The 16709-nt window shown below is 52.7% G+C and overlaps 2 protein-coding genes across 10 annotated transcripts in view; one reads left to right on the forward strand and one right to left on the reverse strand.

The window, feature by feature from the left end:
• The window catches only part of LRRC56 (leucine rich repeat containing 56), a 53790-nt gene extending 53382 nt beyond the window's left edge, over positions 1-408 (forward strand). For both annotated transcript variants that reach the window (XM_056801055.1, XM_056801054.1), the window contains one exon: positions 1-408. In XM_056801055.1, coding sequence (XP_056657033.1) covers positions 1-341 — 341 coding nt within the window. In that variant the 3' untranslated portion in view covers positions 342-408.
• The window catches only part of LMNTD2 (lamin tail domain containing 2), a 25535-nt gene continuing 9174 nt past the window's right edge, over positions 349-16709 (reverse strand). For 7 of the 8 annotated variants that reach the window (XM_056801048.1, XM_056801047.1, XM_056801052.1 and 4 more), the window contains 8 exons: positions 16568-16659; positions 16229-16470; positions 16026-16158; positions 15740-15935; positions 1508-1627; positions 963-1422; positions 829-878; positions 349-739 (listed from right to left, as the gene is read on the reverse strand). In XM_056801048.1, the coding sequence (XP_056657026.1) occupies positions 599-739; positions 829-878; positions 963-1422; positions 1508-1627; positions 15740-15935; positions 16026-16158; positions 16229-16470; positions 16568-16659 (1434 nt within the window). In that variant the 3' untranslated portion in view covers positions 349-598. The remainder of the gene's footprint in view (positions 740-828; positions 879-962; positions 1423-1507; positions 1628-15739; positions 15936-16025; positions 16159-16228; positions 16471-16567; positions 16660-16709) is intronic. The other variant, XM_056801051.1, reaches the window with a different exon arrangement.

Raw genomic sequence — 16709 nt, forward strand, 5'->3', positions numbered from 1 at the left:
GCTCAGCCCGAAGGCCCTCAGGCAGGTGGGGGCCCTGTCTTTGGCCCCCCGCGCACCCTCCTCCCCCCTGGAGCCGGCCTTCTCCCTCTTCAGACACCGGGCCGAGAGAAGGGTGCCCGTCGTCCACCCGGCAGCCAAGACCCCCGAGAAGATGTCTCTGCCGGCCCCCGGCCGGCCCGCCCTGCACAGGCTGTCCAGCCTGCCCGGAGTGGGGCCTCCGACGCCCCCGACACACCTCCAGAGGAATCCCAAGTCCTAGCGGGCGGCAGGGCCGGCCTGAAAGGGAAGGGAGGCCGCGGAGAGCCGGCGCCAGCTCCCGGCCCGGCTGCCAATCACTCTAGTCGCGGCTGGCCAGAAACGGGGTTTATTTTCGGGGATCGCCGGTCAATAGAGAAATTACGCAGCCGAGCGCTCGGGTGGCTGGTGTCTTCCTTGCGCGCCCCCCGGGGCTCTGGGGCCCTGGGACGCGGCAGCTGCCCCCACGCCCCGGCCCGGCGCCCTGGCAGGCGCGTGGAGCCTCTGGACGGGGGCTGCTCAGCCGCTCAAGGCTGTGTATTGGGAAACATGGCTGTGCCCCCCCCTCGCAGGCACTCCTCAGCTACTTGGCGATGGGGGGGTAGTTCAAGTGCTTCAGCCCGAAGCGGCTCTCGGCGGTCTTCTGCACGCTCAGGGCCACCATCGGGCATTCCACGTCCACGTACTTCCTGCAGATCCGGGGCGGCAGGAACTGGTTTGTGTTCTGAGGAAGGAAGGGCGGGAGGGGCTGGCCGTGGGTCCGAGCCCGGCGCCCCCCCAAGCCCCAGCCGCCCGGCGCGCCCGGCCACTCACAAAGATGCACTTCTGGATCTTCTTGCCGATGGCCGGGAGCTGGGAGAGCTCTGTGGGGGCACAAGAGGCCGGCAGGGCGTCAGCACCCCCCCGGCCCGCGAGCGGCCTAGCTGCGGGCAGGGGTAAATGAGCACCTGGAATGCTGGGCAGGGGCACCATGGCCCCGTGACACGAGTCCTGCCGGCCTAGCGCGGCCTCCCTGGCCTCCGCCGGGCCGCCGGGCCTGTTGGCGTTGATGCTGGGGATGACGCGAAGGGGCCTGGGTCGGGGCAGAGACGAGTGAGGCTCCGGGCGCGTGGAGGTGGCAGGGCTGGCGCCCTCGTGGGGCTGCAGTGGGGGAGGGGGGCGCGCATCCCACCTGCTCCTGTAGGGCCCAGCCTGGCCTTCTAGGCTCGGGGGAGGGCCCGGGATCTTGGGCTTCTTGCGGGCCGGGAGATGCCTCCGGTGGCTCTTGGTCCTCAGGCCTACAGCCTCCTGGGGCTTCGTGTCCGGGGCCTCGCGCAGCGGGTAGCAGTCGATGGACATGTCCGTATAATCAGTGAAGGCCTTGGAGGCCTCTGTCACACAGTGTGGCGCCTGGTATTGGCTCATCACCTGGGAAACTCGCTGGTCACCGCCTCCCCCCAGAAGAGGGGCATCGCCAACCCCCCGCCCTCCCGCCGGAACCCCTGCCACTCACCTCCCCCGCGGGGTTCAGTAAGAGGGTGACGCAGCCGGGGTGGGTGTAGAAATGGATCAGGTCCTTTTGGGGCGCCTTGGCCATGCGCTTCCTCGTCGGGCTGACCCCCTCGCCCCACACCTGCCCCAAGAGTCCTGTCAGCCCCGGGCGAGCTCCCCCGCAACCCTCTCCCGGACGCCTGGGGACGGGGAGGCCCAGGTCTGGGGGGCCGGGGGGGCTTCTGCAATGCCAAGGCTCACCCAGAGAGTCAGAGAGCAGGGGAAAGTGACTCCAGGCCAGGGCCTGCGCCGTCACGGTGTCAGTGTGCGGCTCCTGGGAACTGCCCCCCACGCACACACTGTCTAGAAAGGGCCAGCCGGGCAGGGGCTGATCCCCGCCCCAGGACCAGGGGGAGCCCCTCCTCTAAGCTCCAGAGAAGGCGGTCACACCCCAGCAAGCCATAACCTGGGCTAATAAGACCTTTATCTGTGGCCACTGGTTGGCTGAGAGCCGTCTCTAGGGCTCTCGACAGCTCAGCCAGGAGCCAGCAGCCAGGGAAGGCCCCAAGGGATTCTCTCTCCTGCCCCATCAGGTGGAAGCCACTCTCCCAGGAAGTGCCCAACGCAGCCCCTGGCACCGGCGTTCCTCGGCCTAGGAGCCAGCAAGTCCCGTGCGTGCCCAAGAGGGAGCCAAACGGCAGGCAGCAGATCCTTGCTGATGAAGGGGGCGGCCAGCAGCCCCTGAGCCCACCCAGGGCCATCTCCTTGTGAGTGGCCTTAACTACGCGTCTCCCACGCTTGCTTTAAGTCTGGGGCTCACCCTTCCCACGGATGTGAGGCGTGCGGGGAGCGGGATTTTGGTAACTTCTTACTATGTCTTCAGAAGTGCCGAGGCTGAGAGAGGTTAAAGGGAAACCCAGCAGAGGGGGCTTGTATCAGAAGTGGTGCCCTTGAATACAAAGTAGCAGCCACCCCGGGGCGGGGCAGGGCCAGAGGAGGGTGCGGCCCAGGAGCAAATGGCCTTTACCTGACTGATGCCTTTAAGGACAGAAATGGCCCTGAGGGCAGAACCTTCAGGAAGTCCCTGTTCACTACACCTGCTCATCCCCAGATTGCTCAAGCTACCCCAGGACCGCTGAGGAGCTTTTCTTTGGTGGGCAGCCAATTAGCTTGTAGGAAGTGCTGGGCACAGTGCTAAAGGAGTAGGGGCACAGAATGGGAATACAAAGAAAGGGAAAGGCCAGTCCCTAGCCCTGAGGAGCTCCTAGTCTAACGAGGTAGAACGGGCTGGCAGTGTACAAGCAAGAAAGATCCAGCCAGGATAAATAGGTAAATAAGGTGAAATCAACCAGAGTTACTGAAGAGGTGAAATGAAATCTACAAATGAGGCTGGAGGTGAAATTGACAGGCCTTAGAACCATTTTGGATATAGAGGGTGGCAGACAATGAGAAGTACAGGATGACACCAGTGTGTGACCAGGAAGGTGCTTGGGGGGGGGGGGGGTTAGTAATAAGCAGTATAAGAAGGTAGACCGAGGGAAGGCTTTGAGGAGAAAGATGAGTTCAGTTTGGGACGTGGTGAGTTTAAGATGTCTATAGGACATCAAGATGTTCAGTGGGCAAGTTAGAGAGGGAAGAGGAGGTCAAAAGGAAGGCTAGGGCTGTACAAGTACATCTGAGTCATCTGTGTCAGGGGGAAGAAGGGGAAAGAATGAAATAAGAATTTATCGGCATGCCTGGTATGCCAGGCGCTGCACTAAGGACTTCTTGCACATCTCATGCTTGATCCTTACAACTACCCTGACAGGGAGGTGCTATTATTATCCTCACTTTGCAGTTGAAGAAACTGAGGCAAAAGAGATTCAGTGATTTGCCCAGGGTCACACAGCAAACCCAGGTCTTCTAGACTCCAAGCCCAGCACCTTTCTGCTTCACCACCAGCTGCCTATAGAGATGATTATTGAAACCACTGGAGTTGATGAGATGGCCAAGTGATAGAGGGTGACAATAGCCCAATATAGAGCCTTGGAGGAACCCCAGAATTCCTATTTTTAAGTCTGTCATTGATATTCAAAAGGTTTCTTTCCACTGGAAATTTTACGGATTAGATGAAGTTTCAACAACAGTAATAATCTAGTATTTCCATATTGCTTTAAGGTTTGCTTACAAATATTGTCATTAGTAATACCATTACTAGGGCTATATCCCAAAAAGGAGAGAGAGAGAGAGACAGAGAGAGAGAGAGAGAGAGACAGAGTCAGAGAGAGGGAGAGAGAGGGAGGGAGGGAGAGAGAGAGAGAGAGAGAGAGAGAGAGAGAGAGGGAGGGAGAGAGAGAGAGAGAGGGAGGTAGGGAGGGAGAGAGAGAGAGAGGGAGGGAGGGAGGGAGAGGGAGAGAGAGAGAGGACCCATTTGTCTTTTCTAACAGCCCTTTTTGGGATGGCAAAGAGCTGGAAAATGAGGGAATGCCCATCAATTGGGGGATGGCTGAACAAGTTGTGGTATATGATAATGGGGATGGGATGGAATACAGTTGTGCTGTAAGGAATGATGAAGAAGATGATGCTTTTGGAAAGAGCTGGAAAGATGCAAAGTGAAATAAGCAGAACCAGGAAAACATTGTACCCAGTAACAGCAACATTGGGGAATGATCAACTATGATAGCCTAAGGTCCCAATGCAATGATCCAAGACAATCCAGAAGGATTTAGGACAAATACTATATTCCCCTCCTTCAGAGAAAGAGCTGATGGTGTCTGAATGCAGATTGAAACTGACTGTTTTTCACTTTATTACATTTGTATGCTTTCCTCCGGGTTTGGATTTTCAGGGTGTATTCTCTTACAATGTGGCTAATATGGAAATATGTTCTGCATGATCCTATATGTATAACCCAGTTCAACCTGCTTACCACTTATGCCCAAAGGGCTTTAAATGACTGCCTGCCCTCTGATCCAGCCATGCCACTGTTGGTTTGTAGCCCAAAGACATAATAAGGAAAAAGACTCCTACAAAAATATTCACAGCTGCACTCTTTGTGGTGGCAAAAAATTTGAAGAAGAATGAAGGGTGTCCCTCCATTGGGGAATGGCTAAACAAAATGTGGTATCTGATGGGGATGGAATACTATTGTGCTCTAAGGAATAATGAACTGGAGGGATTCCATGTGAACTGGGACGACCTCCAGGAAGTGATGCAGAGTGAGAGGAGCAGAACCAGGAGAACATCCTACACAGAGACTGACACATTGTAGCATGATCCAATGTAACTGACTAATAAAAAATGCAATGACCCAGGACAATCCCAAGGGTCTTGGGAGAAATAGCTATCCATATCCGGAGAAAGAACTGTGGAGACAGAAATGCATTAGAAAAATATATGATCAACCACGTAGTGCGATAGGGATGTGATTAGGGTATTAATGTTAAAGAATTGCTCCGCTGCAAATACGAGTAACACAGAAACGGGCTTTGAACAATGATATATGTATAACCCAGTGGAACTGCTTGTTGGCTTTGGGAGGGGGGAGGAGAAAGCTAAGGAGGGAATCATGAATCATGTAACCATGGAAAAATATTTTAAATAAAAAAATGAAAAAACCCAATAACAAATTGCTTACCACTTCTGGGAAGAGGAAGGAAGACAATTCAGATATTATGATTTCAGAAAAGATATGATAAAAAAAACAACAAATATTACCTTGTTTGGTCTTCACAACTGCCCCGGGAGGCTGGTGTTATTAGAAGTGTCATTTTACAGAAGAGGGAGCTGAGGCACAAAGAGTGATTTGCCTAGGGCCATATGACTTCTAAATGGCTGAGGTAGGATTTGAACTCAGGACTTCTCAAGGACACTACCTCCTCCCTGATTCTGACCCTCCTTCCTTTGTGTCCCAGTGCTTGTGACACACTGACCTGCTGTGGATTTTGCTGAGATAGTGGATGCCCCAGAACAACTGTAGGCACCTTAATTCTGGTCAGGCCTCTTGGGGGGGGGGGCATGGTGGCTACTTCCTGATTATGCCTTAGGAGGGCAAGGCTGAACAGGAGAAATGACTAATACAAGATTTTAATGGCCAGAAGCCCTAGCACAGCCTAAAGTTCCCAGAGATAGCAAAGAAAAGGGCTCCCAGAGAACGATTACTGCCCTACTTCTCTGCTGAGTAGGGAAGCCTGGGCCACCCCAGTATCTGAGGCTGGCAGGGGGAAGCAGGCCCCAACCTGCTCTGGACTCCAGACTAAGAGTTCACCAAAGAAACCCTCTGGGACCTTGTGAAAGCACTAGCAGGGGAGGCCCCAAGAAAAGGAGGAGGAACAGAGAAAGCTCCCAGGGGCCAGCCCACCCGGAAGCCACCCTGCAGATGGCAGGAAGAGGGTTCCTACAACTTTAGCACCCAGGAAGGCTCTCCAGAGGCTGGCAGTGACCAGAGCAAAGCCTGGAGCAGATCTTGGACACAGTCCCACAGACCCCGGCACGGACTGAACAACACGGATGCCTTGTGCGGTCAGGCCAGATGACGAACGACCCTGAAGGCAACAAACCTGGTCCTCTGGACTGTCAGAACAAAGGTAGCCCAGTGAGCATCAGGAGCCACTCAGCGCTGGGCTCAGACTGCCAGAAGAAGAGGCCCGTGGGCAGAGACTGAAGGCCAAAGTCAAGGCAGCCCTATTCTGCACCAGAACCAGGAACAGATACCAGATACGGAGCTGCACTTTCCAACAGCTGTGCCCAGGCTGAGGAAAAAGATGCTCACTGGGTGGCACTGGGAAACGAGGGAAGGGCCAAAGAGCGCCATGTCTGGCCCAGAGGCCCAAATCTCTTTCCACAGCAGCGATGGGCATGTGTCGCACTGGGGCGGAAGAAGGCCCCCAAAGATCATTTCCTTTGCCACTTCTTACTTCATTAACAAAGCCCATGAGGGCTCTGTCTACCGGGAACCGGACAGTGTCACCAGCTGCCAGGGTGGTGTGAAGGCCTCAAACTGGATCCAAAGAAGAGAAGATCTGGAGGCTTTTCGGGAAAAGGGAGGAAGGAAGGAAGGGAGGGAGGGAGGGAGGGAGGAAGGAAGGAAGGAAAGAGAGAGGGAGGGAGGGAGGGAGGGAGGGAGGGAGGGAGGGAGGGAGGGAGGGAAGGAAGGAAGGAAGGAAGGAAGGAAGGAAGGAAGGAAGGGAGGGAGGGAGGGAGGGAGGGAGGGAGGGAGGGAGGGAGGGAGGGAGGGAGGGAGGGAGGGAGGGAGGGAGGGAAGGAAGGAAGGAAGGAAGGAAGGAAGGAAGGAAGGAAGGAAGGAAGGAAGGAAGGAAGGAAGGAAGGCAGGAAGGAAGGGAGGAAGGAAGGAAGGAAGGGAGGGAGGGAGGGAGGAAGGAAGGAAGGAAGGAAGTAGGGAAGGAAGGAGGGAGGGAAGGAAGGAGGGAAGGAAGGAAGGAAGGAAGGAAGGAAGGAAGGGAGGGAGGGAGGGAGGGAGGAAGGAAGGAAGGAAGGAAGGGAGGAAGGAAGGAAGGAAGGAAGGAAGGAAGGAAGGAAGGAAGGAAGGAAGGAAGGAAGGAAGGAAGGAAGGAAGGAAGGAAGGAAGGAAGGAAGGAAGGAAGGAAGGAAGGAAGGAAAGAAGGAAAGGACCAGATCAGATTCTACTTCTGATCTCTGGAGCTGGAGAGCCAGTTTGGGGAGGACAAATGTGGACCAACTCAAGAAGCAGAATGTGATCAGCTCTCCATAAAGGAAAAGGGAGAGAACTTGGACCCAAGACCAAGAGGGAGATTCAACAGGGAATCAGTGTCCAAAGGGAAGCTAGAAAAACTGAGCCCTCTGAGAAGACGACACCTTCGGGGGAGTCAATGCAAAGTTCTACAAACAGGACCCAAATATCCATGTCCCATGAGTAAGATCAAAAGGGTATACAGGAAAATGATGGGGAGGGGGGTTCATGGGCCAGTCAACAGCAGGCTTTGCCAGCCCCCCAAAGTGAATGTAGTCTGGGGTTCTCCTGAGCCCAGAATAAGGGTGGTGCCCATCCCTCCAGACTAGACCCTGGTCAGTCTACATCCGGAGAATGGCAGGCAATACTGGGCTCCAGAATTCAGGAAGGACATAAAGCTGAGAACAGCCAGAAGATGGTGACCCAAAAGATAAGAGAGAAGAAAAGGGTCAGGAGAAGGCACCAGGGACACCGAGTCTAGAGGAAAGAAATCTGAGAGAGGACAGGATGGGTGATTTCAAGTAACTGAGGGCCTTGTTTCAGCAAGCAAAACCAGGAGCAATGAGTGCCAGGTAGAGGGGCACACTTGGACTTTTGACAGTCATCCCAAAATGCAAGGTGCTATCTCAAAGGTGATAGGATCACTCACTCTGAGGTTCTGGGGCAATTGGGTGGGATCGTACACGTGGCAAGATTAAGACAGCCCCAACCACTGGCCTGCAAACCCTGGGCTGGTCACTTGGACTAATTTCTTGCCATTTTCTAAAACATGTAAAAAAGAGGAATGGCTAGTGAATATTCATAAAGGGAAGCAGCAATCACCAAGAGACCCCCACTTTCATCAAGGATAGCTCATGGAGGAGGCAGAGTCCAGATGGTGACATACAGTAGCAGAAGCTAAAACCTCTCCCAATATCCTTCCATACCAACCTTTAAAAAGTGCTTTCAACTCAAATTTACAAAGAGCTAAATCAATTGTACAAAAAATCAAGCCATTCTCCAATTGATAAATGGGCAAGGGACATGAGCAGGCAGTTCTCAGCCAAAGAACTCAAAACTATCAATAAGCACATGAAGAAGTGTTCTAAATCTCTTATAATCAGAGAGATGCAAATCAAAACAACTCTGAGGTATCACCTCACACCTAGCAGATTGGCTAACATGACAGCTATGGAAAGTAATGAATGCTGGAGGGAATGTGGCAAAGGGGGGACACTAATGCATTGCTGGTGGAGTTGTAAATGGATCCAACCATGTAAATATGAGTAAACAACAGAGGGGGGAAAAAGGAAGTTATGATTGAAATCTTCTTTGGAGAAAAAGAACAAAGAACAGAACCAACAGAGGAGGATGGGACCAAAAACATCAAGCAAAACCTCAAAAAATCCAGGGAATTAGACTCAGGCTCTGGAAGAGTTCACACAAGAATTCAAAAATCAAATAAGACAGGTTGAAGAAAATTGTGAAAAGGAGAAAAACAGCTTAAAAAGCAAACTGGGGGGGGGGGGCAGCTGGGTAGCTCAGTGAATTGAGAGCCAGGCCTAGAGACGGGAGGTCCTAGGTTCAAATCTGGCCTCAGACACTTCCCAGCTGTGTGACCCTGGGCAAGTCACTTAACCCCCATTGCCTAGCCCTTACTACTCTTCTGCCTTGGAGCCAATACACAGCATTGACTCCAAGACAGAAGGTAAGGGTTTAAAAAAAAAAAAAGCAAACTAGGTCATCAAGAAATGGAGGACAATTATTTATTTGAAAACAAGAAAATAATGCCTTAAAAAACCAGAATTGATTAATTGGAAAATGACCAAAAAAGGTTAAAGATGAAAAGAATTCCCTGAAAAGAATAGATCAAAAGAAAAAGGAGTATCAAAAGGTCATGGAAGAAATTCAGTCTTTAAAAATCAGAATTGGTCAATTAGAAGCTAATGACTTCATAAGACATCAAGAAACTTTAAAATAAAATCAAAAGAATGAAGGAATAGAAGAAAATATGAACTACCTCACCAAAAAAAAACAACTGACCTGGAAAATATATCCAGGAGAGACAATTTAAGAATTATTGGACTACCCAAAAGTCATGACCAAAAAATTAAAAAAAAAAAGCCTAGACATGCTATAGGAAATTATCCAAGAAAACTGCCCTAATATCGTTGAACAAGAGGGTAAAATAGAGATTGAAATAAACCTCAGACCACCTCCAACATTAAATACCCAAATGACAACTCCCAGGAACATTATAGCCAAGTTCAAGAGCTCCCAGACCAAGGAGAAAATATTACATACAGCTAGAAAGAAACAATTCAGATATCATGAAGCCCCAGGCAGGATCACACAGGACCTGGCAGCCTCTACTCCCCATGTTGTGACCCAACAAATCCATCATGGATGTCTGTCCCTGCCTATTTCTGATAACTGTACTTGCCTGTCATGTTTGTGTTCATAACCTATAGAAACCCAACTGTGTATGTATCATGTAACCCATGGAAGCCATCATGTATGTATCATGTATAAAACAGTAAGAGCCCCAAAACTGGGGGCCCAGCCCCTTAGAGGAATGATCCTGGCTGGGTCCCCGCATGCATGGTATTGTAATAAATCTCCTTTCCTTACTTTTGAGTGACAACTGTGGTTTCCTGCATGGTTAAACTGACAATTTTGCAGCAGTATTTATTTACAGTCATCAGCAAGTATCACCTGCAATGGGGAAAAGTTAGAAGCCTTCCCAATAAGATCAGGAGTGAAGCAAGGATGCCCATTATCACCTCTACTATTTAATATTGTACTAGAAACACTAGCAGTAGCAATTAGAGAAGTAAAGAAATTGAAGGCATTAAAATAGGCAAGGAGGAGACCAAATTATCACTCTTTGCGGATGACATGATGGTCTACTTAAAGAATCCTAGAGATTCAACCAAAAAGCTTATTGAAATGATCAACAACTCTAGCAAAGTTGCAGGATACAAAATAAACCCACCTAAATCATCAGCTTTTCTATATATCTCCAACACAGCTCAGCAGCAAGAACTAGAAAGAGAAATTTCATTCAAAATCACCCAAGACAATATAAAATACTTAGGAATCTATCTCCTGAGACAAACACAGGAACTATATGAACACAACTACAAAACACTTTTCACACAACTAAAACTAGATCTGAACAATTGGAAACACATTCATTGTTCATGGGTAGAACGAGCTAATATAACAAAAATGACCATCCTACCTAAATTAATCTACTTATTCAATGCCATACCTATAAAACTAGCAAAAAACTTTTTTACAGAATTAGAAAAAATCATAGCAAGTTTATTGGGAAAACAAAAGATCAGGAACATCAAGGGAACTCATGGAAAAAAATGGGACCAGATCTTACTATAAAGCAGAGATCGTCAAAACAATATGGCACTGGCTAAGAGATAGAGAAGGGTAGATCAATGTAATAGATGTGGGGCAAATTACCTCAGCAAGATAGTGTACAATAAGCCTAAAGAGCCCAGCTTTTGGGACAGGAACCCACTATTTGACAAAAACTGCTGGGAAAATTTGAAAAGTTTAGGAAAAATTAGGTTTAGATCAACATCTCACACTCTATACCAAGATGAATTCAAAATGGCTTAAGTGACAAATATAAAGAGGGAAATTATAAGTAAGTGAAGATAGACTAGTTTACCTGTCAGATCTATAGGAAAGGAAAGAATTTAAGACCAAGCAAGAGATTGAGAACATTATAAGATCTAAATGGATAATTTTGATTAAATTAAAAAGGGTTTGTACAAACAAAACCAATGCAACCAAAATTAGAAGGGAAGCAACAAATTGGGGAAATTTTTCATAACAAAATTCTCTGACAAAGGTCTAATTTCTCAAAAATACAAAAAACTAAGACAAATTTGTAAGAAATCAAATCATTCCCGTAACAAATGGCCAAGGGATATAAATAGGCAGTTTTGGGATGAAAAATCAAAACTATCAATAATCATAGGAAAAAATGTTCCAAGTCCCTCCTGATGAGAGAAATGTAGATCGAAACAACTCTGAGGTACCACCTTACACTTAGCAGAGTGACCAATCATGACAGGAAAGGGAAATAATCAATGTTGGACAGGATGTGGCAAAGTTGAGACACTAACGCATTGTTGGTGGAGTTGCGAATTAATCCAACCGTTCTGGAGAACAATTTGAAATCATGCCCAAAGGGCTTTAAAAGAATAGGCTGCTTTGATCCAGCAATACCACTACTGGGTTTATATCTCAAAGAGATTAAAACAGAAAAGCCTGGGCAAGGACCTATTTGCACAAAAATATTCATAGCTGTGCTGTTGGAAAATGAGGGGATGCCCTTCAATTGGGGCGTGGCTGAACAAATTGTAGTATCTGTTGGTGGTGGAATACTATTGTACAATAACGACGGGCAAATTGCTTGATTTCTATAAGAGCTGGAAAGAACTTCATGAACAGATGTGGAGTGAAAGGAGCAGAACCAGGAAAATGTTCTACACAGAGATGGATACATTGTAGCATGATTGAATGTAACTGACTTCTCTACTAGCAGCTGTGCAGTGACCCAGGACTATCCTGAAGGACTTGGGAGAAAGATGCTAACCACACCCAGAGAAGAAAACATGTGATCCATCACTGGTATATAGGGGCATGTGATTTAGGGTTTTGGCATTAGATGGGTTCGAATGATAATATACGTGTGTATAACAGTGGAATTGCTTGTCAACTATGGGAGGGGGAAGGGAGAAAACATGAATCATGGCACCATGAAAAACACAAAAAGGATAGGTCAGTGTAGCTTAACCCGCATTCGCTCTGGAAAGTCTTCGCCTGACTCCCATTGCACTGATAATCAGGTACGCGCCCCCCGCTTCTCGTCAACGCCACTGAGCTATCGTGCCATGGCTTTCTCAAATTGGCTTGAGCCCCCACTAGTGCGCTTTCCTTCAAGATTACCAGCTGGGAATTGACTTAGTCAGCCTTAGGCCCCTTTTAGAGAGGGGCTTTCACTACCATTATGACACTAAGGATAGTTGGTACAAAAACAGGCACCCGCAGCCCTTCCAAGTATGGGACGGGCTTCTGCAAAGGCCAGAGGAAATGGGGCTCCAGGTTGGAACTTGTGTAACCAAGAAGGTAACTCACATTTCCTGGTTACTGCTTATTCATTTCTCCCTTTTGTGTGGTGCTCAACAAGCTCCCCAAAGACAGGGCCGAGTTGCTTTGCTGGCTCCTTTGGGAGCCATGAATCTCTACACTAAGTTTATCCTAGTCCCCCCCCCCCCCCCCCCAGTATAGACGCTGCCATCACATGGCCCAGGGTAGGGCTAGGGCATCTGGAATTGGACGTTAAGTCTAAAATGCTCCAGACCCTTCCCCACCTTTCCAAGATGGCAGCTCTGGTCAGAGAGCCCTCCAAGGCCCAATTCGCTGGTCACCAGTAGTTTCTCATAAACGCCATCGCAGTTCTACCCTGGCTGGCCCGATGCCCAGCATACACGATTTCCTCCCTGCCGCCCCCAAATCCCTTGTTCGCCTGGCAATCCTCCCCAGCGCCAGGCGTCAGGGCTTCCTCACAGTTGAAATGTCTTGTGTTCCTTTCGTGCGCACACACACCTCTAGAATGGGAAGGGGGCCACCGTTTCACTTTTGAGTAGCCACCCCATGTAGTCACTAGCCCAAATGGACATTTGCCCAGAGACGATGGACCACTAACTCCTGTTCTCTGCTCCTGCTTCGAGAGGCATCAGCCAGGAGCCCCCACTGGTGTGTTTCCTAGTCACAATCAGCAAGCCATTTTAATTGGTTTTCTGCAGAGGCATTCACTGAGGCAACATGCACAGCTGGGTACAACGTGCACCTGGAACCAGAGCGGCCACGTTCTTCCCTGTGCTCACATCTTCTGGACAGAGAAGCTTCGAACTGAAATCACAAAGGCGAGCCAGGCCCATTTGTAGGGCTGGGCCTGGGCAATCCTTTCCTCCCTTTCTCTAGTAACCCTGAAGCTCACTGTGTGAGGTCTGGATCGGTCCAGTCCCAGGTGGTGCTGCTCTCAAGACAAAGCAGCTCTGCAGCAGGGAGGGAGGAGGCTGACCTGGACCGAGTTGCTGCCACCTTGAGGTTTCTCTGGACTTTGCATTGCTCCCAAGGTCCATTCCAAAGTTGCTGCTTCTGCCCTTCACATCCCTTTACCCCAATGGGGCCCACCATCAGATGGAAGAAGCCTGGCCATAAGAAAGAGCAGACAGACAGCTGGAGAACACCGAGAACCCTAGCACGAGTGACCAAGTGGGAAGGCGGCAGAGTCCAGACCCACGTGTACTGTGGCCGAGTGCTGGGAGCCTGGAGAAGGGCTCCCTCCTCTCTCCCTGCTCCTTGCGTCCACGGGCAGGTCACAATCCGCTCTGCCTGCTTCAGATCGGGGGAACTTTTGTCCTTGTTCCTCGTGGGCGCAAGAAAGTTCTCCGGAAGCGGACGTGGAAACCAGATGATGGAAAACCCAAAGAGCCCACCAGAAACCGGGACTTGCTTAACTGCTGAGCATCGAGCAGGTGCTGCTGACTGAAATCCGAAGGACACGGCCCAGGGTGGGGGGAATCGCTCGGCAAAGACGCAGAGAAAAGGCAGGCAGGCCTTCAGGCTCTACGTCCGGCAAGGGATCCGCCTGGGAAGGGTGCTCGCGGGAGTCCATTCCAGGAAGCAGAGGCAGAAATGGCCGCGCTTCTCTTCTTCCAGAGACCCTGGGAGATCTGGGGTCTGCAAGTCAGCACTGCGCAGAAGGCGAATGCCCTGCCCGAGGGGCCAGGCTCCAGCTTGGAGCTGGCACAAAGGCTAAAAGCACCTCCACGGAGGGAGGACACGAGGATGCCTGGAAGGGTTGTTCCGGGACAAGGCTGGAATACTCAGCTCTCGGCCTTGCTTCTCCTGTCTCTGCCACAGCAAAGGACCTTGGCTCCGTGGGGGAGGGGGAAGAAGGGAACCCCATCCCCTGGGCAATGTCATTGCTCCGAGAGAAACGAAGAGCAGATCCGGGGGGCCAGGGACAGGGCTCGGAGCCACGTAAATGGACACAAGGCACCCATGGGGGCCCCAGAGGGCTGCTGGGGAAGCCTGCGTTCTCCTGCCTCTTGGGAAACAGGCAGCAGATGAGGGGTGCTCAGTGAGAAGGAACCAGGCCTCCAGGAATGGGCAACGCAGGGATGGGCTTGGCCTGGCCAAGAGAGCGAGCTAGAGGCCAGGGAAGACGGGGATACACTGAGGAAGTGCTTAAAAGAAGCCAAAAAAGAAACCCTCCAGCTGGCCCAGAGGAGCTGTCTCCCCGGTCCCAGAAGATGTGGCGGCCTTGACTATCAAAGCACTCTCGGGGCCCGCGAAAGGGGGGCAGACCCTACAGATTGGGCCCCGACGTGAAGATAATAGAATCTGGCCACTCGCCACTTAGCAGGCGGCCTCGGATTCCTGGCAAAGCGCTAGAAGGCGTCTCTTCTAAAGGGTCACCGAAAAGGAAGCGGCGCCCCTCCCTGCCTTCTGTGCCCGCAGGGAGATCCAGGAGCTGCCCACTTCCGTGGGGGCCCCGGGGCCAAGCGGTGCAGGTTCTCACGGCAGGGGAGAGCCTGAAAGGGGGAGAGCCCGGGTCGGAAGGATGAGCAAGACCAAGAGCCAAATGGAGGGCGCTCAGCGCACACCCCCAGCTTCACCGAGAAGCCATCGGAGTCCGGAACGAGGGAGGGGACAGGTGGGCTCCGCTCAGGTCAGGGTGGGGATTCAGGGCGACAGGGGCCACCCTCGAGGCTGACCCAGATTCTACAGTCCGGGTTTAGACGAGTCGGACTTCCAGCAGATGCCCAGGCCGCCAGAGGCATGAGCAAGTATCATCCATAGCCTTCCCCTGGGTAGGTGGTCTGCTGTCTTCTCCTGATCGTTCTCTAGAAGGCGGCTTCCTGGGGCTGTCCGCCCGATGGCCAGCCACAGCCCGTGAGTTGGACCTTCCCGACCTCCTCCTGCCTCCTCTGTTGCTTTTGAGTCACGTGCATCGACCCACTGGCCGGCTCGAGTCCTTTCCTGACCAATCTCGGTGACCTTCTAGCCACCCCATGTACCCACCACCTCGTGCTGGGAGCCCTTTCGCCGTCCATTTAGTAGCACCTGGTACATGGACCAACCTGTCCTCAGGCTAGTCCTAGGAGCCCTGCCTGCCCCGCTCCCCCTCCCCCCAAGTTTGGCAAGCCTTGGGTCAGACACCTTCTTCCCGGTCCAGGAACCCCCGAATCTGCTCTCGCTTGCGATTTTCAGCAGTGGGCGAGCCCGGGACCAGAAATGGGAGACGTCAAAGCCCGCCCTGGGATGCCTCCCTCGGGGGCAGATGCCCAGGTGTCCGTCACAGGGCCGGCTCAGACCCCTCTCGTGCTCCAGGGAATGGGGGCCCGGGTGGGGCCCGGCCAGGGGCCTGCCAGATTGCGGAGCCCCCTCGAGCCCCCAGCCCGGCTGCTCCCCGGCCTGTGTACATCCTGGGCGGGGGCGGGGGGGCCGCCGGGGCTGGGGGAGGCCCCGGGGCGAGGAACAGACCGTGACGTGGTGCTGCGGGGCCAGCAGCGTGTCCTTGGGGAACCGGTAAATGCACACGGGGAAATGCTGGATGAGCTGCTGCAGCACGAAGCCGCCGATGTCCACGCTCTCCTCCAGAGACTCGTTCAGAACCTGGATGAACTTGCCGTGCTTGTCGATCTTCACAATCTTCAGCGAGGAGTTCAAGTCCTTCCTCCTGGGGAGACCAGAGCGGGGGGCTCCTGCCGCGGCCCCGGGACGGCCCCCCCGCCCCGGCCTGGGATGGGGGAGGGAAAGCTCCACTCACCAGCTGGGAGAGGCCCGGAGGGAGCTGGACAGCAAGCTCTGCCTGGACAGGCCGATGCCCACCACGGCTGCCCCCACGCTATCGCGGTCCAGGCACGACCCGGGTCTCTGCCCGTCCAGGGCCGTGTGGGGCCCTGTCGGGGAGCAGGAGGGGGTCAGAGGCGGCCCGTCGCCCAGCCCGGGGGCCGGGGCCGCCCCGCTCACCGGAGCTGCTGGCCTCCTCCTCCTGGACGGGCAGGACGAGCGAGGGGCTCGTCTCCAGGCCGCCGGCCGTGCTCATGCTGTTGGAGCCCGCAGAGCTCCCCTCCACGGCCATGGCCGTGGAGCTGGCGGACTTCTGGGGCAGCGGCAGACTCCAGTCCACGCTCTTGAATCGGAACTGCTCGCGCCTGGCCCGAGGGGCCTCAGGGTAGTCTGGGGGGTCCAGCACATGGGCAGAGGTGGGCCTGAGGGGGAGGGGAGAGAAACCCAGGGGTCCCAGTCACCCTCGAGGGGCCGGAGGGGGAGGGGGGCTGCCCCCGGCGGACCAGGGGCCGGCCGTACCTGTGCTTGATTTTAGAAATGTCCTCAAACAGGTTGGGGTAGCGGTGAGCCACGCTGTTCCAGTCTACGTCCTCCAGGCGGAAGTGCTGCCCCTTGAGAGAGCCAGAGGTGGGGCCGCGGCCTGACGGGGGCCTGGGCGTGC

The sequence above is a fragment of the Monodelphis domestica genome, chromosome 6 (assembly GCF_027887165.1).
Source record: "Monodelphis domestica isolate mMonDom1 chromosome 6, mMonDom1.pri, whole genome shotgun sequence".
Classification (NCBI taxonomy): domain Eukaryota; kingdom Metazoa; phylum Chordata; class Mammalia; order Didelphimorphia; family Didelphidae; genus Monodelphis; species Monodelphis domestica.